Source organism: Petromyzon marinus, chromosome 38 (genome assembly GCF_048934315.1).
Source record: "Petromyzon marinus isolate PM22_M1 ecotype Great Lakes invasive population chromosome 38, UKy_Petmar_22M1.pri1.0, whole genome shotgun sequence".
Classification (NCBI taxonomy): domain Eukaryota; kingdom Metazoa; phylum Chordata; class Hyperoartia; order Petromyzontiformes; family Petromyzontidae; genus Petromyzon; species Petromyzon marinus.
The window spans coordinates 1,224,808-1,249,895 of NC_133704.1; the positions used below are offsets into that span (position 1 = coordinate 1,224,808).

The 25,088-nt window shown below is 57.5% G+C and overlaps 1 protein-coding gene across 4 annotated transcripts in view; it reads left to right on the plus strand.

Annotated features, from left to right (window-relative positions):
* The first annotated feature begins 1,194 nt into the window (after positions 1 to 1,194).
* LOC116950285 (uncharacterized) overlaps positions 1,195 to 25,088 on the plus strand; it is a 117,433-nt gene continuing 93,539 nt past the window's right edge. For 2 of the 4 annotated variants that reach the window (XM_032967979.2, XM_032967981.2), the window contains exon 1: positions 1,195 to 2,551. In XM_032967979.2, coding sequence (XP_032823870.2) covers positions 2,180 to 2,551 — 372 coding nt within the window. In that variant the 5' untranslated portion in view covers positions 1,195 to 2,179. The remainder of the gene's footprint in view (positions 2,552 to 25,088) is intronic. The other 2 variants (XM_032967980.2, XM_032967982.2) reach the window with 1 other exon arrangement.

Here is a 25,088-nt window from a genome sequence, read left to right on the forward strand (position 1 = left end):
GCGGCCCGCGTATCTGGGGCAGGGGGGGGCAGTGCTAAAGGCCCCCCACCGTGGAGGAGACCTCGAGATGATGATGGTGATGGTGGCGGTGAGAAGCGAAGGTCCTCGTGAACTCGGGGGCGACGTCACAAAGAGCGCGGCGGCGCGGATCAAAGGGAAGGGAGCCCTTGGTGCGACCTCGCCTACCGTGGGGGGTGGGGTCTACGAGAGAGTGATTGTTAGCGAGCACCTATTAAGGGGCCGGAGCGTCACCCCAGGGTCTGTGGTGTGGCCAGTCACCACGCCCCAGTGCCGAGATGTTTACGCGCCGCCATCAAGGCGCACGTTTAAAGCCGAGTCGGCCTAGGGGATCCCCAAGCCCGACGTGGGCATTTATTTATTTATTTAGTCGGTGATGTTCGGCCGTAGCCGGGAATAGAACTCAGGTTGCCGGGTTCATAGCGCGATGCCCAAACCACTGAGCCACCGCTCCCCACCCCTCCCCCTACACACACACATACTTACACATTTAAATAAATAATGGGGCCATTTGAATGCATCTCCTGATCCATCTAATAGACATGAATAGTTTAGACCCTAGACAAACATTGGCTGAAGAAAGACGTGAGCCCCGTGGCTGTGGGTTGGGTATGGGGGCAGAAATGTGTGTGAACGTGTGCGTGTGAACGTGTGTGCGTGAACGTGTGCGCGTGTGTGAACGTGTGTGAATGTGAGTGTGTTGCTCATAGGTGCTCGCTAACAGCACTTGCCCCAACAGTCTGTCAAGGCTATATGGGGGATCTTTGCCTTGTGTGTGTGAATGTGAGTGCACGTGTGTGTGTGTGAGTTGGAGGAGGGCTGGTTTGTGGTGGGTGGAGGGGAGGGGGTCGCTGGTTTGGGGTGGGGGCCGGGTGGGTGAGGGGGGGGGTTGTTGGTTCTGGGAGGCTGGGAGGGAGGGGGTGCACGGGTGGGAGAGCGCTGTGAGAGAGGGAGGGGGAGCCGGTGGGCGAGTTGGATTGTTTGGGCTGTGTGCTCTGTGCGGTGGAGGGAGGGAGGGATGGAGGGGGGGGGTTCGCGGTTGGGGGTGGGGGAGTAGAGAGAGGAGGCTGCTTCGGGTGCTCAGTGTCATGTGACCGAGATCAAAGGGGGGGGGCGCCGCCTGCCTCTCGCGTCCCCCTCCCCCCACTCGCCCCGCGCTTCTCTCCCTCGCTCTCTTTAATTCGCCGTCCCCTCCCTGCCCCAATCCTCCTCCCCCCTCCAGCCCCACAACTCTCTCCCTCCCTGCCCCTCTCCCTCCCTCTCTCTCCCCTACCCTCCTCTCTCTCTCTCTCCCATTCGCAAGCGCGCGCTCTCTCTCTCTCCGTGTTGTCAGCTCGCCGCGTCGGCCGCTGCCACTCTTCCCACTCTTCCCACTCTCTCCTCTCTGCCCTGTTTCTCGCCCGCCCTGGGCTCTGCGGTCTTTGGCGAAGGCGACAACACACGAAGGGGGGTGTGGGGGGAGGACGTCGACCACGTTCCGCGGAGTCCGGGTCCGCGGAGTTCCGACTCCGCGAAATCCAGTCCGCGGGTTCCGTGCCGCTTGCTTGGAAGGCGGCGCAGCAGAGGAGAGACACGGAGGGGGAGAGGCAGGGAGGAGAAGGGAGCGAGAGCTGCGACTCCACCATCGACTGGGGCGCTCCGGCTCCGAGTCTCAGCGCGTCGAGGCGGACGCGGGGAGCGGGAGGGTCGGAGGAGGAGGAGACGCGGAGGAGACGTGGCGAGAGGCGCGTTGAGATTCGCAGCGAGCGAGGCTCCGCAGGGAGAGAGCGAGGAGGAGGAGAAGGAACACGGAGGCGATGTGATCCATAGCGCGCACGGCCAGGAACCAGCGGAGCTCCGCGCGCGCGCCGACAATCTTGGGGGACGCGCGGAACCAGCGTCAATTCTCAGCGGACGTGGAACTAGCAACCGAAGAACTAGTGTCCGATTAGCGATTATTTAACGATGAATACTCGATTATCAACATTAATGCTATTTCCGTCCGCGTTCGTTGTCTGAATCGTCGTGATTGAGGGCGCGCTACCGATCACCGCTGCTGCTGCTGCGCCCGTTGTTATTGAACGCGGGGCGGAAGCTTTCAGGGCACCACGGCCCCTGCACGAGAGGCCACGGCATTGCTGATGCACAGTATGCGGTGGGGAAGGTGGGAGAGCGGCGAGCGATGATGACGCTGCCGCCGGACTCGAGCAGCAGCAGCAGCCTCGGGCTGCCACCTCAACCTCGTCTCAACCAACATCACCACCACCACCGCCACCACCGTAGTCATCACCACCACCATCACCACCGTCACCGTGCTCATCCGTCTCCCCAGCCGCCGCCGCCGTCTCCGCCGTTGTTGCTGCTCATCCTCCTGCTCGCGCCGCCGCCCTCCTGCGCGCTGACCGTGAGTCCCGGGAGGGACGCGGCCCTCATCGAGGTGATCCTCTACGAGCCGAGACCCAGCAGCGGGAACTACCTCACGCGGCCCACCGACCTGCAGGGCTCGTACAGCCGCTCGGGGGCCCTGAGCGGGGCCGAGGGGAAGATCCTGCAGGTGAGACGCGCGGCCGCCGCCTTGTGGGTGGTGGGGGAGCGGTGGTGCAGTGGTTAGCGCTACGCGGCGCTACGAACCCGGCGAGCCGAGTTCGATTTCCCGCTCACGGCCAACGGTGACGATTGATCTGAACCGGTCCTGGGCCTCCACTAGGTCGACTCAGCCTCAAACGAGTACCTTGTGCGGTGGGTAAACATGGGGAGACAAAGGCGGCCACCCACCAACTCGTGTGCTGTGCCGGTCTTTATAGATGCTCGCTGACAGCACTTGCCCCAACAGTCTGTGAAGGCTACACGGGGTATTTCTTTGTCTCTGATGGGGGTAGTTGCCGCTGCTTGTGTTTTCGAGGTTGTACTACGGATAGGTCCCAGATGTGTTTTTCGGGTTGCACCGCCGGGTGTTGTTCAGAATGATGTCCGACGTTTCGCTTCACGTGCCGGATGGTGGGTAGCGTCTTCCTACTGCGACTGGATTTCTCCACGGTGTTTCTTTTTCACATTGCCTGTCAATCCACTGCTGGATGAATGCCTACGCCGCGCCGTTTGTCAGGTTGTTCGGTTTCTGACCATATACTTCACGAACTCTAGGGAGGAACAACTCCATCCATCCAGCAGTGGATTAACAGAGGGCTCCAGATAGCGATTGTAAATAAGCTGCCCGAACGATGGCTCGCTCTTGCGCGTGCAAAAATTGGGTTAACGGAGAGGCGCGGCGAGCGAAACGTCAGACATAGTGGGTTTGGTGCTCGGCTCGTGGAGACCTCGTGGCCGAGGCGTCGTCCCCGCGTGAGTCGGGCCCTCCCCTCCCTCCTCCCCTCCGATGGCGGGGTCCGCTTTGATGTTTCCCGACAGAGCCACGCAGGCTGAGAATTCCTTCTGCTGCTTCAGCAGCGACCTCTGTTTTGAGAAACGGGGTTCGAGACGAACTCCGAGCCACGGCCGTGTGAGTCTCCAGCAGTCGGTGTCGGCTGGATGACGCCGTGGGTTATTTACAAGCGCGCTCTCACGATGCTGTGTGGATGAAGGCGCTATGATACCCAAGCCGTGGACACGGTCGGTGGCTAGGAGATGTTAACTACCTCGCCTGGTATGCAGGAGGTCGTGAGGTTGATTACGAGCCTGACGCCCGCTGCTGTATATTTGGAGTGTGCGGTGTCTCTCTTCCTGTGGTCGCGTGGATTTTTCTGCGGCACATCGGGATTTTCCCTTCCACTTTTAGTTTAGTTGATTATCCTGCAGTTACAAACCGGAAAATCCGAACGGCTGCTCCCTCCATATTCAGAAACGTGCGTCTAGAGTATTTGGCTGCTACGAAACATTCCCACGTGATGATAAGCCACGTCGTCGAGCAATCATTTGTGATGGCCAGGTCACTTCTCATGAAAGAGCTACATAGCTCAGTGGGCCTTACCTGGTAAAATAAGAAAATGTGTTTGTTATAATTGAAATACATCGCCACGCTGGTCAATCCGGGTGTCTGAGCTACGGGCCACCATCCAGGATCGCTTCAGATGCCGCTGGTGGCTTTGTGGCCTGGAACCTGACTGCCGTGGCCGGGCAGGGTTCAGCAGCGCAGTGCGCGAACCGCCGTCCCACCGCTCCAAGCGGTTAATGAAGACGAATATTAACCGGCCCTTTGCAAAATCGCGAGAGTTTGGGGGGCTTTGTTGTAGCCTTTGAAGCTGACGCACGCCTCGAGTTCTCACAAGCGCTGTATTCTTTGAAAGTCTAAGGTCAAAAAACCAATTACATTGTCCTGTAACCTTTCCCCGGTTGGGAGGGGCGGCGGGGGGAGCGGTGGCGCAACGGTTGTCTCACCCCACGCCGAACCCGGATTCCTCGCCGGCTTTTGGTTCCCGCGCCATCATCGGTGGCGAGCGATTTCTCAGCACCCCCCCCCCACCCCCCACGGTCAAACAATGCCGAATGATCGACACGACGAGGGGACGCCTTCATCCAGCAGTGGATTGACCACGGGCGGCGGTGATGATGGAGGAGCTCGTGGGCGAGGCGCTGCGCCCGAACGTTCGTCCCGGGTGCTTCGCTTGAACTTCCGGTCGTCGTCGGCGGTGCGACTGGAGTTCGACTCGGCCCAGCACCTCCGATGAGCGCGGTTCGGCTACGTACGATGCCAAAGAAGTTCTGCGTACATGAATCTGCCTGCTATGAAGAAGGGCCATTGCTCGAACCGTTGCCTATGAGATACTATTCCCCGGGTGGGGCGGCGTTATTGCCAAACGTGTGTAGTCTGCCGCTGCTGAGCGGGCTCGTGTCCGCCGCTCGTTCCGATGCGTCGTGGACCCCGAGGAGCCGGGCACGCTCCGAGCACCGCGGACGTTCCTGGTGGACGTGTCGCCAACGTCGCGGTGCCACCTCTGCCAGCGGTGCGATCGGAGTTTGGCGCACCGTCACGGTGTGTCTTGTCCGCCACGGTGGCTAAGAGATGTTCACTACCTCGCCTGGTGTGCAGGAGGTCGTGGGTTCGATCCCGACTCTGACGATGCTTGTTGGAGTTTGCGTGTTCTCTCGCTCTCTCCTTACCCGTGGTCGCGTGGATTTTTCTCCGGATCCTCCGGGGTTTTCCCCTCCACATTTAGAATCGGACGTGCGTGCAAGCCCGAATCTGCGCCGTGGGAGGGGGGGGGGAGATGACTCGGAACAACGTGGAGTGGCGCCACTACCAGAGTCGCGCTGCGCAGGCGACGTTGAGAATCAACGTCACACGTTTACTTGGCCGCTATGCATTGCCACGTGATGAGGCACTTCGTAGAGCTATCATTTGTGATAGCCAGGTCCCTTTTACTTTGATAGTTTAGATTCTTCACTCGACCGGGAGGGACTCGGGGAGCGTTGGGACGTCGGGTGGAGCGAGGAGGGGGTGGCAGCGGCGGCGGTAGCGTCGTTCACTGCTCCCGCACAGCGGCGTGGCTTGACACTCGGCTCCGAGTGAGGCTGGGGCGGGGGGGGGGGGCATTGCTGCTTGGAGGGGCATTGGCGGTTATGAGGGGTGTGGCTGAATTTATCGTGGAATATTTTCCCAGGCCCCCCCCCCCCAAACCCGCGTGACTCTCCTCCTCCTCGCCCTCACCCCCTCAAGAAATATTTTCCGGAAACTCAGCGCCGGACAGCTCTGGCTGAAATGATGCCCTGGTGAGAGGGGCAAGGCGAGTTTTGGTGGGGCAATGCTGGTGTCAAGGGGGCATTGCAGGTGTTGGGGGCATTGCAGGTGTTGGGGGCATTGGTGGTATTGGGGGGGGGGTGCATTGGTGGTGTTTGCTCCGCGATGAGATCGGTGTGAAGCGTCGCATCGCAGCACCGTGAGAGATGGCGATGGCCTTCATCCAGCAGCGGCTCGATCATAGCTGCTGCTGGTGATGATGAATTGTGTGTAACCAGCCGACGGCTCGCTCCGGCAAAGCGGCGTAATGTGCAAGGGAGACCAGGGGAATATATATACACACATATATAAACATATATAAATATATATTTACACACGCGTTCCTCGCAGGGCTAAGGTCGGGCCAAGCGATGTCAGCGGTGGCGTGGTTTCCTGGCCACGCCGACCCCCTCGTGTGCCCGTCCGGCCTTCACGTGGCCTCGCGAATAGCACTTGCCCCAACAGCGGGTGTGGGCTACACGGGAGAACCTTTGTCTTTGTGTGCGCGTGTGTACGGGCTGCGAGGTGGCATCGAGGTCGTGCCCGGGGGCTATGATTCTGCACGGATTATTTTCTCGGGGTCGCTGCTCGACCGATGTCGTCGGCACGTGCCCAGCAGCCACAGAGAGAGAGCGGGGCATACTGGATGCGGTGTGCCGGGTGTTGAAATATTGTCCGGGTCTGCCGAGATGTAATCGTGGTTGCGCACATGCTGCCGTTTGAACTCTGCGACCCCGGCTTGGTTCACGGTAAACGTCGGTGGAGAGCGACATCTGAACTTGTGCCGGGGAGGCCGCGCTGACCAGCGTGGTGAAGTATGGCAAAAACCATCCCCATTGGCTGGCATCCCCGCCGGCGTGCGGCCGACTGACGCGTCGGGGAAGACCGTGCACCTACAACTGACTGCACATTCTTACTGCTGGCGTATTATTGTCGATTTAGTTGTGCTGTTACTTGTGAGCGTCTCACACGGGGTCACAGCTCGCGCTCTCGTGCCGGTGGCGATGCCCGAGGGGGCGCGTCTCACCGTGTCGTGCCCCTCGGTCTCCCTCATCCCGATCCTCTCCCCCTCTCTCTCCCTCCCCGCGTGCCTGGCTCAATGCTTCCACTCCGCCCTCGCCCCTCTTTGATTTCCCCGCACCCCCCCCCCCTTGTCCCCCTCTTGTCCCCCACTCCAAGGGGACTTGGAGCCCGCGTGCAAAATGGCTGTGTGCTTGATAGTGATGATGGTGTGTAATGGTGATGGTGTGTGGTGGTGCGTGATGGTGCGTGATGGTGTGCATGCAATGATGGTGGCGAGATATTAAGTCCCTCGCTTGGTATGCAAGAGGTCGTGGGTTCCATCGCCTGCTGTACATTTAGAATCAACATCCACGTGTTTTTAGTTATTGGCTGCTATACATTTCCACGTGATAAGTCACTTTGTTGAGCTTTCGTTTGTGGCCAGGTAGCTTCTGAAAAAGAGTTACATAGCTCAGTAGGCCTTACCTGGTAAAATAAAAAGTTTAGTTGATTGTATGGTGTGATAGTGTATGATGATGGTGTTAGTGTAATGATAATGATCCGGTGTGTGCGCGTGGGTGATGATTTTGTGTGTGTGCGCGATTGTTCGTGTGCGTCAGGCAGCTGCTGTTCTGAGAAATCTCTTTCCTGGACATTAATATTCCCGGATATTATCCATAATAAAGGTTTTTTTGGGGGGTTAGATTGCATAAATATAAATGTGCCGTTAAACCCACCACCCGACACAGACATTTGGTAAAGTTTGTCACGTAAACGAAACATCCTAATTAGTTACTAGATCAGCATACCGACCGGTTTGTTGGAAAGTAAACCCACAATATTTACAACTTGAGTATGACGTTTCGCAGGTAATTACAACCAGCTTCATCAGCCGAAAGCCTGATGAAGCTGTCGTGATGTTAATTACCTCGCCTGGTGTACATGAGGTTGTGGGTTCGATCCCGACCCTCACACCTGCTGTCTATTTGGAGCCTGCGCGTCTCTCTCTCTATCCCCGGTTCTTCTCTCCAAAATTTAGAATCAACATCACGCGTTCAGAGTGTTTGGCCACTATAAATGTCCATGCGACAAGCCGCTCCTTTGAGCTGTATGAATACCGCGCCGACGTTTCAAACGGTGGCGTCGCCGCCGCCCAACGCGCAGGCGGTGCAACTGCGCTCGATGCCCACGGTCACCGGGATACGAAGAGTGGTCGGTGGGGGCGGGGGGGAAGGAATTGGACCGAGGGATGCCCCGGTTATTTCCCCGGCACCGTCGCCAGCGCGAGCGTCCGCGCCAGTGCTGCTGATTGGAAACTACTGCTGTCACCGGTGATGGAAGAGGGCAGACGTCGACGATAGGAGCGAGACACCGGGAGGGAGATGACCGGGAAGACCCTGCGCCCGCCTCATTAATCAGCATGGCCTGGCTCTGTCATCGTCATCATCGGCATGCCATCGCCATTCTTATCTTCCGAAACAATGAATGGGGCTTTCTCTTGACTTCCGATCTGCGAACTTCTGCTGCTGCGTCGTTCGTACCACGTGGGGTCCGTCTCTCTCTCTGCTACTGTCGTCTCGCTCAATCGGATCCCATGCTCGGCGCAAATTCTGATCCGGAAAAATCGTCCGGCACCTGTTTGCGAGAGTGACATCGCGAACATTGTGAGCATCACCGGCATCGGCTATCTGGGGCGCTGCGTGCACGCGGTCCAACCCCGGACAACGACGTCACCACCAATAACAATGACACAACTACCACCATGACACAACGACACCACCACCACAGTGTCCGACTCTCTCGGTGCTCGCGATGAGTTGTGCGTTCCATAGTTTTCCCTACGGATTCAAGGGCCATCTTTGTCTTTTGTCAGCGCGTTTATCATCGAGGCTTTATCGCAGTCGCCCATCTCTCTCTCTCTCGCCGCGACGAGATCTCTCGCGCCGCCCATCTTCTCACCTCGTCGGCGACGGCAGTGAGAGGTGCGAGGGACGGCTGGGCGTGGCGCGCCATGAAGCGCGTCTTTGTCTGAAAATATTAGACGGGAGCAAAAAACGACAACGCCAACGCGCCAGGTGTAGCCCTGCAACAGCTCGCTCGCGCTCCCACTGGCGGACGCGGCGCCTCCGCCCGTAGGGGGACATCGGCTCGCCTGGCTGCAGGCGCGGCAGATCGGCGGCTCGCCGTCGGGGAAGCGGTTGGATGGGTGGGGGGGGAGGGAGTCTCAGTCCAGCAGTGGATCGATCGTGGCCGATGGCGATGACGGTGATGAATTGTGTAACCAAGCTGAGAGCTCGCCCCGGGCGGGCGGGCTGAAGGCTCTGATGCACGCGAGACCTGGGGAGCAGACGACGCTTCCCACAAGAGGTCGAAGGTCAAACCGCCCAATTCCCTTCTCCCTGAAACCTTCCGACGGCCACTCGGGCTTCGCAGGCAGGGGGAGGGCGGGGGGCGTCTTGAGCCTGCACACGAATTTTAATTGGAACGTGCACACGTGGCTGTAAATTACAGGGCGATCCGTTTATAGATACCCCGCTGAAATAATGGGACTAATTATCTGGTGATGCTGCTGTTTGCAGGGGTGCGCGAACGCGGTTCACAACAAACAGCTCCGCACGCGCCGTGTCGATTAACGACGCTGTGGCCTGCGTCGAGGGCGTCGTTTCGGGCGACGGCCCTTAGAGAGGCCAGGGAGAGGTTAGAGTGGCCTCTCTGTGCGCAGTGAACAAGGGCCATGGCCCGAAACGACGCCCGCTCTCCACTCTTTGCATTCTCATTCTCAAGGAGAGGATGCGGAGGACGACGGGGTTCACAGCCTCGTCGCACTGCGTGCCTCGAGCCTGTCCTGCGAGTGACGCGGAGCGCGCGGTTCTCGCCGAGTCCACTCGGCGCCCCCGTGCCGGACTGGATCACCGCGATCGTCCGTGGTGGCACCGGCGTGAGGTGTGGTGGGAGTCTGGCAGGGAGAGTGGCGCGGGGGCTGCGTGCGTAATGCGCTGCAGTAGAATCGTACTCCGTGTAAGATTGGCCTCGGTTTATCCAGGGAAGGCTGAGGCATCGTGCTGTTTCAGGAGGGGCATGCATTGGGATGTTCGGTCAACTCCTCACGACCGAGTTTGGCTTCCCGTGGGAGGGGAGCGGAAGACCTGGAGAAAACCCGCCGCGATTACTCGACACCCCGCACAGATGGATTCACAAACCCAACGACTGTACCGTACCGCAACGTATCTGGACCGCTTCGTGCAGCCCAGCGCGGCCTGGCAGTTTTACACATCTCTACGTGATCCACCAACCCTCGCCTCCAAAGCACGGGATCGGAGTTGATTGACCATACTTCACTACTCTGGGGCTGGAGGGAAGTGGGAAGGGGGAATTGTTAGGCCTGCCAACCACCATCATTGCCCGGGGGAACGCCGATGCCATTTTGACGTGCAAAGCATGCTGGGGGGGGGGGGGATTTCTCCTAAGTTGTTGTTGCTGCTGTGCGAGGGACGGTGCTCACGGGGGAAGGTTGTTGTTGTTGTTGCCCGCGAGCTGGAGGCGCCTGTGCTGGGAACGTTCGTCTACGGCGGCCGTCGCCAGCGGCCAGGGTCTCCTCGCTCCCCGCCGAGCGTTCTCGTGCTCACTGGCTCGCTTGCCAACCCGAGCAGTCACATGGGGCTTTGTCATCGTTGTCACGGGAAGCGTTCTATGTATTTGTGTGCGGAGTGACATGGAGCTGCATGCGCACGTGCGGACAAGTGGCTGGTTCGTGACCTTGCCCGCCATCGGTGCCAATTGGTATCGCATGCTGGCCTGGGACTTCCCTAGGTTGGCTCAGACAAGATTCCAGCGTGCGTAGTTGCATTCCTTACCTCCACCACACCACTCTCTCTCTTCCACCCACCCCCGTGGCCGTGTCGGCCCAAATGAAAGCTCACAACAACACTTCCGGGTGGAAGGACAACAAAGTGAATGGGGAGAGTAGTCGCAGGAATGCTTTAGAAGCGTGGGCCCGACGTGCGCCGTCCAACCCCACGGGAGCGGGCAGAGCGCCGCTCGGCTCGGGCAGAGCGCCGCTCGGCTCGGGCAGAGCGCCGCTCGGCTCGGGCAGAGCGCCGCTCGTCCACTGCCAGCGTCTCTCAGCGGCTCGCGGCGCTGCCGTCCCCGGTTCGGCTTCATCGATCGCGGACGATCGCCTCGCGCGTCGTTCCGTCCGACGTTTCATTCTGCGTGGCCGGGAGCTTCTGCAGGAAACGAATCGATCGCCGCCCTATAAAACCGTTCAGGCTCCTGGCGCCAAACGTCGGGACGCACAATGCCGAGCGACGTGCGGCGGCTCGGGAGCTCCGCAGCTAACCCGTAGAGTCACTTCTCAAAGTTAAAGTTTGCTCCCTTCCAAGATCAATATTTCCCATTGCCAACCGTGCAATGCAAGGGACTTTACCCCAGGCAGAGTTTATCTGATACCAGCGAGGATTGTGATTTGTAGCTTTTTAATGTCACCAAGTTGTGGTTTCGGATTCGCGCTTTGTTCTGTGGGTGCCCGAGTCCGTTTCAAGCTTAATTTTGTTTAATTACCCAGAGGAGACAAGGGTAGAAGTCTCGATTGCAAGCGTGGACTGGTCTCCAAAATAAAAAAAAATAAGCAAAACAGATCAAATAAGCTGCAGCAATGAAGCAAATAAGCAAAGATAAATCGGTGCAAATGAAACTGCGTCCAATTGGGAAATCGCGGATATTGCACAAACGCAGATCGGTGTTAATTAACAAATTGCCTGCAGCGAGTCGGCTCGGGCAGATTTGCGTTGCGCCCAATCAGAGCACAGTTACAAAGCTAACTTAAAGAAACATTAAAAGGATATAAGGGGTGACTATTGTGCTCTTGTGGAAACACACGGAGGCGGGGGGGGGTTTACACGCACGAGGGTGCATGCTCAGGCGTCCGTGGTGCACGCTGCCCCGTGACTCGGAAGAGCGGCGGTGATGACACCGCGCGCCTCCTTTGATGTGCCACTTCCATCGCACCGCGCTCCCCCGCTGGCGAGCACCCAGGGCGTGACGACGCCATGATTCACGGATTAATATGAAAGCTGCGGTTTTTCTGGGAGCTTCAGCCGGGGAACACTCGGTGAGCTGGCGGGGCCCCTCCCTCGGGCAGCCCCGCCTACTTTACAGCAGCCATGCCCACTCATGTACTAGCACCTCCCACTCATGCACTAGCCCCTCCTACTCGTGTACTAGCATCTACCTTCGTGCACTAGCCCCTCCCACTCGTGCACTAGCCACTCCCACTCGTGCACTCGTCACTCCCGCACGGTGAGTGACCCCGCTGTGGACAGAATGAGGACATTGACCATGACCCTGATAATTTGGCTTGTCGGTTCGGCGCAGCTTATCCGCACTATCGTTTTGCAATCATAGCCCGGAGTGTGTGTGTGGGGCCCGCAGCGCCATTTCAAAATCATATACTGGATCGCCCACGAGTTCCTCAACCGGATTCTCACTGCCCTCGTAGCAACTTGTGAGTGCAGTTAGGTGAGAGGTGTTCTGTGAGTGGTGAGTGCAGTTAGGTGAGAGGTGTTCTCCGAGTGGTGAGTGCAGTTAGGTGAGAGGTGTTCTCCGAGTGGTGAGTGCAGTTCGGTGAGAGGTGTTCTGTGAGTGGTGAGTGCAGTTAGGTGAGAGGTGTTCTGTGAGTGGTGAGTGCAGTTAGGTGAGAGGTGTTCTGTGAGTGGTGAGTGCAGTTAGGTGAGAGGTGTTCTGTGAGTGGTGAGTGCAGTTAGGTGAGAGGTGTTCTGTGAGTGGTGAGTGCAGTTAGGTGAGAGGTGTTCTCCGAGTGGTGAGTGCAGTTAGGTGAGAGGTGTTCTCCGAGTGGTGAGTGCAGTTAGGTGAGAGGTGTTCTGTGAGTGGTGAGTGCAGTTAGGTGAGAGGTGTTCTCCGAGTGGTGAGTGCAGTTAGGTGAGAGGTGTTCTCCGAGTGGTGAGTGCAGTTAGGTGAGAGGTGTTCTGTGAGTGGTGAGTGCAGTTAGGTGAGATGTCTTCTCCGAGTGGTGAGTGCAGTTAGGTGAGAGGTGTTCTCCGAGTGGTGAGTGCAGTTAGGTGAGAGGTGTTCTCCGAGTGGTGAGTGCAGTTAGGTGAGAGGTGTTCTGTGAGTGGTGAGTGCAGTTAGGTGAGATGTCTTCTCCGAGTGGTGAGTGCAGTTAGGTGAGAGGTGTTCTCCGAGTGGTGAGTGCAGTTAGGTGAGAGGTGTTCTGTGAGTGGTGAGTGCAGTTAGGTGAGATGTCTTCTCCGAGTGGTGAGTGCAGTTAGGTGAGAGGTGTTCTCCGAGTGGTGAGTGCAGTTAGGTGAGAGGTGTTCTGTGAGTGGTGAGTGCAGTTAGGTGAGAGGTGTTCTGTGAGTGGTGAGTGCAGTTAGGTGAGAGGTGTTCTCCGAGTGGTGAGTGCAGTTAGGTGAGAGGTGTTCTCCGAGTGGTGAGTGCCGTTAGGTGAGAGGTGTTCTGTGAGTGGTGAGCGCAGTTAGGTGAGAGGTGTTCTGTGAGTGGTGAGTGCAGTTAGGTGAGAGGTGTTCTGTGAGTGGTGAGTGCAGTTAGGTGAGAGGTGTTCTCCGAGTGGTGAGTGCAGTTAGGTGAGAGGTGTTCTGTGAGTGGTGAGTGCAGTTAGGTGAGAGGTGTTCTGTGAGTGGTGAGTGCAGTTAGGTGAGAGGTGTTCTGTGAGTGGTGAGTGCAGTTAGGTGAGAGGTGTTCTGTGAGTGGTGAGTGCAGTTAGGTGAGAGGTGTTCTCCGAGTGGTGAGTGCAGTTAGGTGAGAGGTGTTCTGTGAGTGGTGAGTGCAGTTAGGTGAGAGGTGTTCTGTGAGTGGTGAGTGCAGTTAGGTGAGAGGTGTTCTGTGAGTGGTGAGTGCAGTTAGGTGAGAGGTGTTCTGTGAGTGGTGAGTGCAGTTAGGTGAGAGGTGTTCTGTGAGTGGTGAGTGCAGTTAGGTGAGAGGTGTTCTCCGAGTGGTGAGTGCAGTTAGGTGAGAGGTGTTCTGTGAGTGGTGAGTGCAGTTAGGTGAGTGTTTATTGGCGAGTGGCGAGGCTCAGGTGTCGTGTGCGAGCGCCACGTGACCCTGTCTGTAGGACGGAACGACGCGGGCACGCGGCTGCTGCGGATTTTACGGCCGCGCGTTTCCCGGCGGGTCGCCCGCCATGAAGTCGTCCGACGTTTCGCTCCGCGTGCCCAGCGGGGAGCTTCCTTCGGGAGGCAGGCGGGTGGGAACCGAGCCGCTCGATTAGATTACCGGAGAACTTCCCGGTTGGGCGGCGTGGTTGAGGGGGGGCACGCCAAGCCCTACCACCACCGCCGCGTGCCTCTGAGTTATTTATACGGGGGTGGCGGGGGGAGATCGTAAATCACTCGAAGCCTCACCGGGCGGTAGCAGGGCTGTGGCGGCTTCTGTACGCGTGTGAATGCGCGTCGATGGACCCCCCCCCATCCACCCCGGTGCCCCCACCCGCCGCCCTCACCCCCCACTTTAATCAACTAAATGGATGATGTAATCAGTCGTGGCGGTTGCTTGTGTTGGTTGTCTGAGCTTGCCTGTGCAACGTCGTCAAACCTACTTGCTCTACTGTCGTACCACAACCGTCTCCCAGCAGCCCCGGCGTTTTTATTACACGCTTTCTTTTAACTCACTTTGTTGTTGTCGTTGTTGTATCCTCAAATCTTGTAACTCAATTTTAACCCACTTCCCAATGTGGTATCGACTGCAAACTTGGTATACTTATGTCATACTGATGACAATACTATATTCTATATAAAAAATATCGATTTTTAAAAAAAAATATTTTTTACGTGTTATGTTTCGGCTTGGGTCTAACTGGCCACGGCCTCTTACGTTCTGGCAAGCTTCGAGGCCACTTCCTGGAGTCGTGGGGTTCTGCCATTACTAGTACATTTCATAAAAGCGTGTTTTTAAAAAAACTTAAATAAAAATATTACTTATTTTGCTGTTGTTGAAGCGGAGCCCTGTTGATTTTACCATTTGGCGGCCGACCGCACATCCCTTGCCTAGCGAAGCCGGGAAACCCCCCGGTGCAAGCCGCGCTACGTCACCCAGCGGCGCCCATCACCTCCCGTCCCGCGGCACGCTCGCGCGTGGGAACGGAGGCGAGGCTTGTTTTTCCCAACCGCACTCGCGTTATCCGATCGGTCCGGTCATTGAACCACACAATCGGTGAAGCAATTCGATTGCTTAATGCGATAGCACAGCAAATCGCTATTCGTTCGCCGAAAAGCGATGCCACCAACCCCCCAACCGTTCGTCGTCGCTGTCGCTGGATGAATGGGCGCTTGAGGGCCTCGCCCCTCGGCGTGACGATTGTCATCTGTTACCACTTGGCGGCGGCTCTCAAACGGACAGCCTCAGAAGGCCTCTCTGTTCCCTCGACCGCTGAACGGCGGCCGGCACGGTTGACGTGTGGGCCCCCGCCGGTGTGCTACGGCGGTGCGAGCCAAGCCGATTCCTCGAGTTGACGGCAGACTTTGGCTCGTTGACAAAAAGGCGGCGCTTTCCGCGACGTTTGAATTTGCTCGAGTTGATGGCGCGGGGCCGGTTGCCACCACGGGGTGTCCAGTCAAAGTCTACGTGCTCGACGAACGTGGGTGTACCCTGGTTCGGATATGACCATACTTCACCTCGCCGGTCGGTGCGGGGGTTGGCGAAGGCTGCGCCGTCGCCCGCCGCCGACGATCACCGTGGCCGGGAATCGAACCGAACCCGCCGGCTTCGCAGCGCCGCCGCTCCCCGTGGCCGCTCGCGCGTCCGGCCGGTGCTGGCGACGTGTTGGGATGACCGCTCGTGAAACAAGATGGCGTCGCCCACCCTGATTGGCCGTGCAAGGGGCGGCGGCGAGCGTGCGGCGAGCGAGTCGCAATCGGGATTCGAACCTGGGATGGCGAGGTTCGGTGCGGCACCCGTGTGCGCTCGGCCGCCGCGCCACCGCTCCCTGTGCCGTCGTCGGGGGCCACGCTCCTGCGCAGGAAATGAAGAAATAAATTGGCGGCACCCACGTGAACGCTCGCCGCGCTCCTGCGGACGCCCCTCCGGAGTAGCCGCGAACGTCGTCCAGCGGTCGCGACGCAGACGTGCGCGCCGCTCGACCGCCGCAGATGTTGACGAACGCTCTCGAGTCTTTGACGTTGAGATGTAAAGTCGGATGTAGGCGACGTTGAGGCCATCGTCATCATCATCGCCCGGGGCGGTTGGGCCAGCCGAGTGTTGCACGTTACGAGTTGTTATTCCCGCTCTTACTCAGCAGGTAAATCGTAACGATACTGTAGGGTGGGAAACATTCCCCCAGTGAGACGTCGGTGACTCTGCCCCAGCAGTTGAAACGCGACGCGTGGCTACCCCCCCGTCACCAGTTGGGGTTCTTTGTGGGTTAGACGGCCACGCCGATCGAGCCGTCACCCCGACAAACGGCACCCCCCCCCCCCCCCAAATCGGTTCTTGGTTTTCGGCAAAAGCCGGCGGTTGCGAGCGAGGCACGGTGCGGCGATGGCTCCGTACGGCGTTCCGTCGGTGATGATACCCGGCGGTGTCGTCATCGTCGTCAGCCCTCGAGTGATCAACATGTTCAGAATCTTTATTTATCCTGGAGAAATCCGATGAGCTATGAAGCTCTTTTTCACAGATGTCCAGGAGGGGGTTGGGTCAGAAAGTTACAACAACAAACAATGCGAAAAAAAACCGTTCGGAGTGCAAAGTCTACGAAAGGAAAGCAAATCACTGAAAATAATTATGTTAAAAATAGATAGTGTACACATTCTCAAGATTTGGCAAGGCAGCAAAACCACAGCAAGAAACAGTCCCAGACCACACGAAGACAACAACAACAACACAGTCCCTTAATAAAATGGCATATTAAAATATAACAAATCACAATGTAATCTTCTGCTTCAGGATATTTTTTCAAGGAAGATTTACGATGTTAAGGGAGGAAGCAAAGTTGTTCCAACACGTCGTTGCTGCAATGGGAAAGGCTTTGTCACGAGACCCAATTCTTGTTCTTGGGATAGTTCGAAGGCAATTGGATGGACGTCTTCGGTTTCTTCGGGTTATGAATGAGCAGGGCGCGATGTCGTCTCGCATCAAGTGATGAGAGATTGGATTCTCTGGGCCCTCAAGGCTGTGGCTGTGTCGGGTGGTGGAGGCCACTGGCTGTAATTGACATCATCACATCGACCCGCCGTAACTTGAAACTAAACTAGAAACTATTTCTTTTTTCACCAGCTCAGTGGGACTTAGCTATATATATCTTTTTTTAGAATACTTTAGAATCGTGTTTCTAAATGTGGAGGGAAAATCTGGAGGCCTCAGAGAAAAATCCACGCTGCCATGGAGAGAGACACGCAGACTCCAAATATACTGCAGGCGTCTGGGTCGGGAGTGAACCCACGCTCTCCTGTATACCAGGCGAGGGAGTTAACATCTCCTAGCCACCGCCACACTCACTCGTGATTAACTGTGTCTGTGTCATCCGTGGCGCACTCAGCCTCGCTCCGCGAGGACTGGCTTCCTCCTCCCGCTGGGAGCTCTATGGGGGCTCTATGGGGGGCTCTGAGTTACTGTACGGGGAGCTCTATGCGAGCTCTATGGGGGGCTCTGAGTTACTGTACGGGGAGCTCTATGCGAGCTCTATGGGGGGCTCTGAGTTAATGTACGGGGAGCTCTATGGGGGCTCTATGGGGGGCTCTGAGTTACTGTACGGGGAGCTCTATGAGAGCTCTATGGGGGGCTCTGAGTTACTGTACGGGGAGCTCTATGAGAGCTCTATGGGGGGCTCTCAGTTACTGTACGGGGAACTCTATGGGGGCTCTATGGGGGGGGGGCTCTATGGGTTTCTGTATGGGAGCTCTATGGGGTCGCTGCGAGCTGTGCGTTTGCGCGGGCGTGCCCTGTCTCGCGCAGGAGGAGATAATCCGGGGGGAGCGGGGGACGGGACGGGTCGAGGCGGCGATTAATCCAGAGCCGCGAGGCGCAGCCACCGGATTCTCTCTCCCTCCCTCTCTCTATTTATCTCTCTCTCTCTCTCTCCCTCGCTCTCTCTTTAATCCCCCGTGCCTTTGATCGCGCGCGGCGCTCATACCTGGGGGAGGAGGGGAGGCTGGAGGAGGTGGGGGGTGGAGGAGGATGGAGGAGGAAGAGAAATGGGAGGGACGGAACGTGGGGGAGACGGAGTTGGAAAGAGAAAATTGGAGGAAATGTGTGGGAAGGAGAGAATTGAGTAGTGAGAGAGAGAGGGAGGAGGAGGAGGAGGGGGAGGAGAGGTGCAGGGAACGCTCCGAGCCGTCGCGACTGAACACGCAGGGGCCGTGTGGGCCCTGGGTACACATGAGCGGCCAACTCTGCCCCCACTCCACTGCAGCGCTAGGGGCCTTCCCCAACCCCGCGCGGTTCGGAGTCGTTATTTGACCATACTTCACCGCGGCCACGCTGGGCCCGGTGTAAGACGGCATGTGCGTTGCGGTGCCTGCGCTGCCGCCACCGCCGTTCTCGGTCGTCGACGTGGTCGCGGCGCCGCCGAGCTCGACGGGGCCCCGGCGACGAGCGCTCGATGTTCCCGGCCTCGTCGGCGGCCCCCAGGTGCGAGACGGCGAAGAGCCGCGTGGCGGTTACCAACTTTGATTGCAAGCACTGGAAATCGATTTTTTTCGCCTCGCGCAATTTAGCCTCTCGTGTCGTCTCGCGTTTGGTGAGCTCCGCGGGACGGCACCGTGGTGACGCTCGCTCGCTCGGGCCTCCACCGCAAGAAGCACCCGGGTTCGATTCCCAACTCGGGGGCCATGTCTGCATTTTGTCCGTTGTGTGCGGATTACTTCTGGGTTCTCTGGTTTCCTGCCACAGCTGAAACAAAAACAACAAAAAAACCCCATATAATGTAACAGGTATTGGCCAAACATCCCAAAGCTGCAACAGATTCGTCAACAGGGATTGCACGGAAAAACAGGAGGAGAGAGAGACACGCAAACTCCAAATATGCAGCAGCAGGCGTCAGGGTTGGCGAACCCACGACCTCCTGCATACCAGGCGAGGTGGTTAACATCTCCTAGCCACCGTGCTATTGGCCAGACAACATCCCAATGAACAGTTACCTGCAAATCACTCAACAGGGATTACGCAGCAGTAGCAACAATGTCGCCCCTCTACTGCGATAACTTGGCAGGACCCTAACGAGACTTGAGACTCGACGAGGCGTTCCTGGCCAAACGAGCGTGGTATTAACAATAAATAATTATCTTAGATGCACCATTATGTACGTAGAGTGTATCGTGGGCAGCTCCAACATCACTCTGATAGCGCACAAATTGGGGGGGGGGTACCATTTGTCAAGCTTTTTAAATAGGGGGGCCCTGCATTTCCTCTGAAATCAGTCACCCCCACCGCCCCACCTCCTTACATCTGCCACTGGCTGTGACCGTGGAGCCCCACGCCGGTGTCCGTAGTTGCCGCGGTAACGGCATTGGTCGCGATGCCTGGATGTGGGCAAGTACGTACGTACGTATGTTGAACTTCTGTCGCACCGTACGTAGCCAACCGTGCTTATCGGAGGTGCGGAAGGGAGCCGGGCCGCCGGTGACGGTTTCCTGACGGGCACGGCAGGCGCACGCTCACCACGTGGGCACCGTGGTGGCTAGGAGATGTTAACTGCCTCGCCTGGTATACAGGAAGTCGTGAGTTTGATCCCGACCCTGAAGCCTGCTGCTGTATGTTTGGAGTTAGCGTGTCTCTTTCCCATCATCATCACGGTGGCTAGGAGATGTTAACTGCCTCGCCTGGTATACAGGAGGTCGTGGGTTCGATCCCGACCCTGACGCCTGCTGCTGTATATTTGGAGTTAGTGTGTCTCTCTCTCTCCGCGGTCGCGTGGAATTTTCTCCGGGTCCTCCGGTTTTTCCCTCCAGATTTTCCCTCCACATTTAGAATCAACATCACCACGCGTTTAGAGTATTTGACTGCTGTAAATTTTGTCATGATAAGCCACTTCTTTGAGCTATCATTTGTGGCCAGGTCGCTTCTGAAAAAAAGAGCTTACGTAGCTCCGTGGTCTTTACCTGGTAAAATTAAAATAGTTAAATGTTTTTTTTTAAACATTTACTTTTCCTATTCCGCTTGCTAACCTCGCAAATCCTCTCAAGATTCAGGAGGGTGTTGCTAAGTTGTTTGCAACAGGGGGTGATGTTGTTGTCGCTATTGTGTATAATCCCAAATGAGTAATTGGCACATACGTTTTCAGCATTGGGATTTTTGGTCAACACCAGTTACGTTGTTGTTGTTGTTTTTTTAGCTATGGGGAGGAGACGGGAGAGGCCAGAGGGAACCCATGGCCAACAGGGAAAATGCACCCCAGTTCGGGGATCGAACCCAGGCCCGTCCTGCTGTGCGGCACGAGCACAGCCAACCACAGCATAATTATCAGACAATTCGCCTCCTTCTCACGGTGTCAGATAATACAACTTAACTGTTCCCATCAGTCACACAGCCTTTTGGGAGCGGTTGATTTTCTCTCAGCAGCAGCAGCGATTCAACACAATGAAACTGGGCCGGTTTTGACCTGCAGTGTCTCATCAGCAGCCAGGCTCGCTTACCTTTCCGATGCTTTACACTCCTATGATGTTTAAGCATTGTTGTTGTAACGTTGTGACTCGCCCCTACTGGACATCTGGGAAAAAGAGCTTCACATCTCATCGGATTTCTGCACTCCGATTCCAATTCTGCTTGAACCGTTGCTAGTGAGGCGAGCGGCTCGCCGATTCTCGTGTGGGACCGTTCACCCCTCCCCGTCCCCTTCTCCCCGTTCACCTCTCGCCGTTCCTCTCTCCCCTCTCCCCGTTCCCCGTCCCCCTCTCCCCGTCCCCCTCTCCCCATTCACCCCTCCCCATTCACCTCTCCCCGTTCCCCTCTCCCCATTCACCTCTCCCCGTCCCCCTCTCCCCGTCCCCCTCTCCCCGTTCCCCTCTCCCCGTTCCCCTCTCCCCGTCCCCCTCTCCCCGTTCCTCTCTCCGTCTCTGCACCTCGCCGCCTGTCGTTCAGCTGGCGCGGAGGAGCCGCGAGCGTTTGCGCTGAGCGGGCGACTCTCGATGCTGCCTCGCCGTGCCGGGTTGGCAGCCACCCCCACCCTCCCTGCCGTGTTGACTCTCGGCTTAGGTGCCTCCTCCTCCTCTTCCTCGTCGTCGGCGTCGTCGTCTGTGTAAATAACGCTTGAGCTGTTTGAAGGCGGCGGCGGCGGCGGTCCTGCTCATTGTTTACAGTTCTGTGGTGACGCGCGCACGTACATGTGTACACACACACGTACATGTGTACACACACACACACACACGCGCACACGCACACAGGTCGGATGTGTGCATGCGTGTGTCTGTGCGTGCATGCGTGTGTGCATGCGTGTGTCCGTGCGTGTGTGTGTGCGTGAATGCGTGCGTGCATGCGTGTGTCTGTGCGTGTGCATGCGTGTGTGCGTGTGTGTGCATGCGTGTGTCTGTTGCGTGTGTGTGCATGTGTGGGGAGCCTTCGGTGCTGGTCACCCACCCCCTTGTGTGCTGGACCGGCCTACACAGGTGCTGCTTGCCCCAATGGTCTGTAAAGGCTATACGGGGGATCTTTGTCTCTGTGTGCCAGGAAATTTCTAAATCCGCTTCTGGGTTGCCGGGTTCATGGCGTCATGAGGGGTGCCGCGGTGGCAGATTGTTAACTCCCTCGCCCGGTACACAGGAGGTCATGGGTGCCATCCCGACGCCGACTCCTGGGTATTTGGAGTTTGCGTGTCTCTGTCTCCCCGTGGTCACGTGAATTTTTCTCCGGGTCCTCCAATTTTCCCTCCGCATTCAGAAACGCGCGTTTAGAGTATTTGTCTGTGTTACATTTCCACGTGATGTATATATGTTGAACTTCTTTCGCACCGTACGTAGCCAACCGTGCTACTAATCGTAGGCGCAAGCGCAGGTGGTGCACGATCGCGATGCAGGCGCGCGTGTCTGCAGTGCGCACATTTTAATCCGCGCAACACCGAAGTGCGTATCGGAGATGTCGGGGCACGGGTTGGATTCGATCGGCCGAGTGACAGCGCGCTGGCCCACAGTGGCGCAAGGCAGGAGAGCCTCGGGCCGAGGTTTGTGTTTGGCATCGACCATGGCGATAGCCGTGTGTGGAGTAACGCTCGCTTACAATCATTTACAGCTCGTCTCTCGGTCCACTGCTGGTGGAAGGCCTCTCTCCCTTGCCGTGTCGGTCATGGGGCTTGTTCGGCCATACTTCACCACGCCGTACGTGACTCGGTATTGCTAAAGAGAAGCCGGAGAAGGCAAAGTGACAGGCACCGACGGACAGAGATAACGATCCCGCAGAGCTCGAGAGAGAGAGAGATACAGATTTGCACTGAGGGGAGGAGAGGAGAGAGAAATATTACTTTACAGAGGGAGGGAGGGGACAGAGTAAAATACCACGGTGTTTAATCTGTCGACGCTGGTTTGGTGATGGTGCCTCCAGTCGCGTGTGCACGTCACACCCCGCACCGATCCCATACCTCAGCCATATTTTGTAGAACTATCGAGATAATTACCGTGCGCATTACACCCCAGTTGTATTGCCAGGATGATTAAAAAAATATAGACTGATGTTTCCTAGTTTTAGGAACAACCCAGGTATAATGATGACGATGAGAAGGAGGTGGTGGAAGACGAGGTGGTGGTGGTGGAGGAGGTAGTGATGGGTGGGACCCGTGTGCAGGGTGGAGGAGGGCAGGCCACAGCGACGACGGCCCATGGAGGGGGGCACCCTGGGGGAAGGGAGATGCTGGCGGCGGCGGTGGTGGTGGTGCGGGGAGCAGTGGTGCAGCGGTTAGCACGCTGCGCTACGAACTCAGGGACCCGAGTTCAATTCCGGCCAACACCATTGACGATTATTTGAACTGGTCCTGGGCGTCCCCTGGGTCGACTCGGCCTCAAATGAGTACCTGGTGCGGTGTGTAAAAACATCGACGCTGGGGAGACAAAGGCGGCCGGGCGTGGTGCTGGCCACCCATCCCCCTCGTGTGCCCTGCCGGCCTTCATAGGTGCTCGCTAACAGCACTTGGCCCAACAGTTTGTTCAGGCTACACGGGGGATCTTTGTCTTTGAGACTGTGAGGGGGACCTATGGCCTCGCAAAGTCACCACCATCCCTCATCAGCTGTCCGATGCAACAGTCTAGCGCCGGCGTACGAGCTAATTCCGTCCCTCCATCTCCACGGTGGACGTCGTCTCCCGAGTGCGTTCTCTTCTTTGAGACACCGTGAACCTCCACCGCCGGCCGTGGAGGTATACGGCCACCGTGCCGTCTCTACGGCCACCGTGCCGTCTCTACGGCCACCGTGCCGTCTCTACTCTGTGCGTGTCCTCTGATCCACGCGCTCCTCTCTCCGTCTCTCGGGAGTCATTCGCAGCGTGTGCCCCCCCCTCCTCTCTCTCCACGCTTCTGCGCGCACTTTTCAGCCGTTGTTCCACCGTCCTTCGCCGGTGCCCGTGCGTTTGATCGGCGTGTCACGGCAGGTGCCGGGACTCGCTTCTTCTCGCGAGGGCCGTCGGCACGCCCGCTAGTCGCAACTAAAGTCCGGGTTCCGGCGGCACGGACGGGCCGTGATGGGCGCCGCTAGGCGAGGTCGAGCGGCCGTGGATCGCAGGGCGGAATGTGTTTTTGTGGAAAGCTGGTGCCACCGTGGCACATTCCACGGGGCCCATGGATCACATCCCGCCGCTTCATGTTGATGCTCGCGGTTCGGCTCGCTAACGCTGCCCCCCCCGCCCACCTCCCCGCACGCAACGCTTCCCGCGTTCTCGTGCCGGTGGAGTGAGCAACTCGCTGCAAATGAGACGTTAAATACCGGATTTTCTTGCCGAGCAGAAGGAACTTTTTTTGACGGGCGAATTGCGGTGCTATTGTGACCAAGTCAAGAGTGGAGTGAGTGAGCTATCCGGTTGGCAGGTGCGCGGGTGGGTGCGCGAGCTGGTGGGTGAGCTGGTGGGTGAGCTGGTGGGTGAGCGGGTGGGTGGACACGAGCCACCACAGCCCTATTAAAACCATCACGGCCACATGATCACGGATAGCCAATCGCGGTGACCCTGCCTGTCGATAGCTGCAGTGCAGCCCAAACTCCAAGGTCCAGGATCCATACCTCACCCCGTGTGCTGCAGATTGCTCTGTTAGCTGGAGCAGGTGGCACGTGAGTGACTTGTAGTAGCCACAGCGATATTAATACTTGATGTGGTGTGCCGAGTGCCGACTCCGAAATTGAAACCCTGGCTACAGCTGGACAGGTTGTTATTGGCATTGGGACGAATCGGAGGCGCGCGCTGTGGAGGTAGCGTCACACCACGTGGTTGCGGTTGTGACGTTCCCCGAGTGGTCACCCCAATGAGATGCGAGTCTCCGTGACAGATCACGGCGTTTGACCATACTTCACCACGCTGGTCAACGTGGTTTCACAGACAGAGGTTAACCCATAACCGGTTCAGATACCGCTGACATTTGCCACGGCCGTGAATCTAACGCCGGTCGCAGGGCGCGCCAATCACTGCTCCGCCGCTCCACCCCAGGGTCGTGGCGAGCGCACTGGGGTCGCGGCGAGCGATGTCCGGCGTTTCGGTGCCACGTGCTGGGAACTTTTTCGGAACGTTTTTGGTTGAAAAAGGATTCTGTTCCTGGGGACGGTCGCTGCACGGTGAGCAAAACGTCGGACATTGTGCCGATCGACACGGAATGCGACGCGAAGGCGTGGGTTCCTTCCGGGTTCTCCGGTTTGCTTCGATAAAAGAAAAACCCCATACAATGTAACTGCATGATATTGAACTACAACTAAACGTGTAGGGGGGAAAACCAGAGGAGCCAGAGAAAAATCCACGCGAACACAAGGAGAGAGACACCGCAAACTCCAAATATACAGCAGCAGCAGGCGTCAGGGTTGGGATCGACCCCACGACCTCCTGCATACCAGGCGAGGTAATTAATAGTTAATATCTCGCCACGGTGCTAGTGGCCAAACAACATCCCAATACCGAAGAGTTACCTGCAAATTACTTAACAGGGATTACGCAGCAGTAGCCCCCTTCCCGCCTGCTGCGAAAACCTGGCAGGAGCCTCCTGAGAATGACTCCTGAGACTCGGTGTCGGGCTCCCTGAGTTAACGAGACGAATGGTGGCGTCAGAGATAATTGTGCTGCGGTGTGTGTGTGTTGCGGGATGCGTGTGACGTGTGTGTAGTTGATGCGTGGTGTGAGTGTACGGAGTGTTCGGTGAGTGGTAGTGTTCGATTCCCGCTCACGGCCAACACCGGTGACGATTTTCTGAACTGGTCCTGGGCGTCCCCTAGGTCGACTCGGCCTCAAATGAGTACC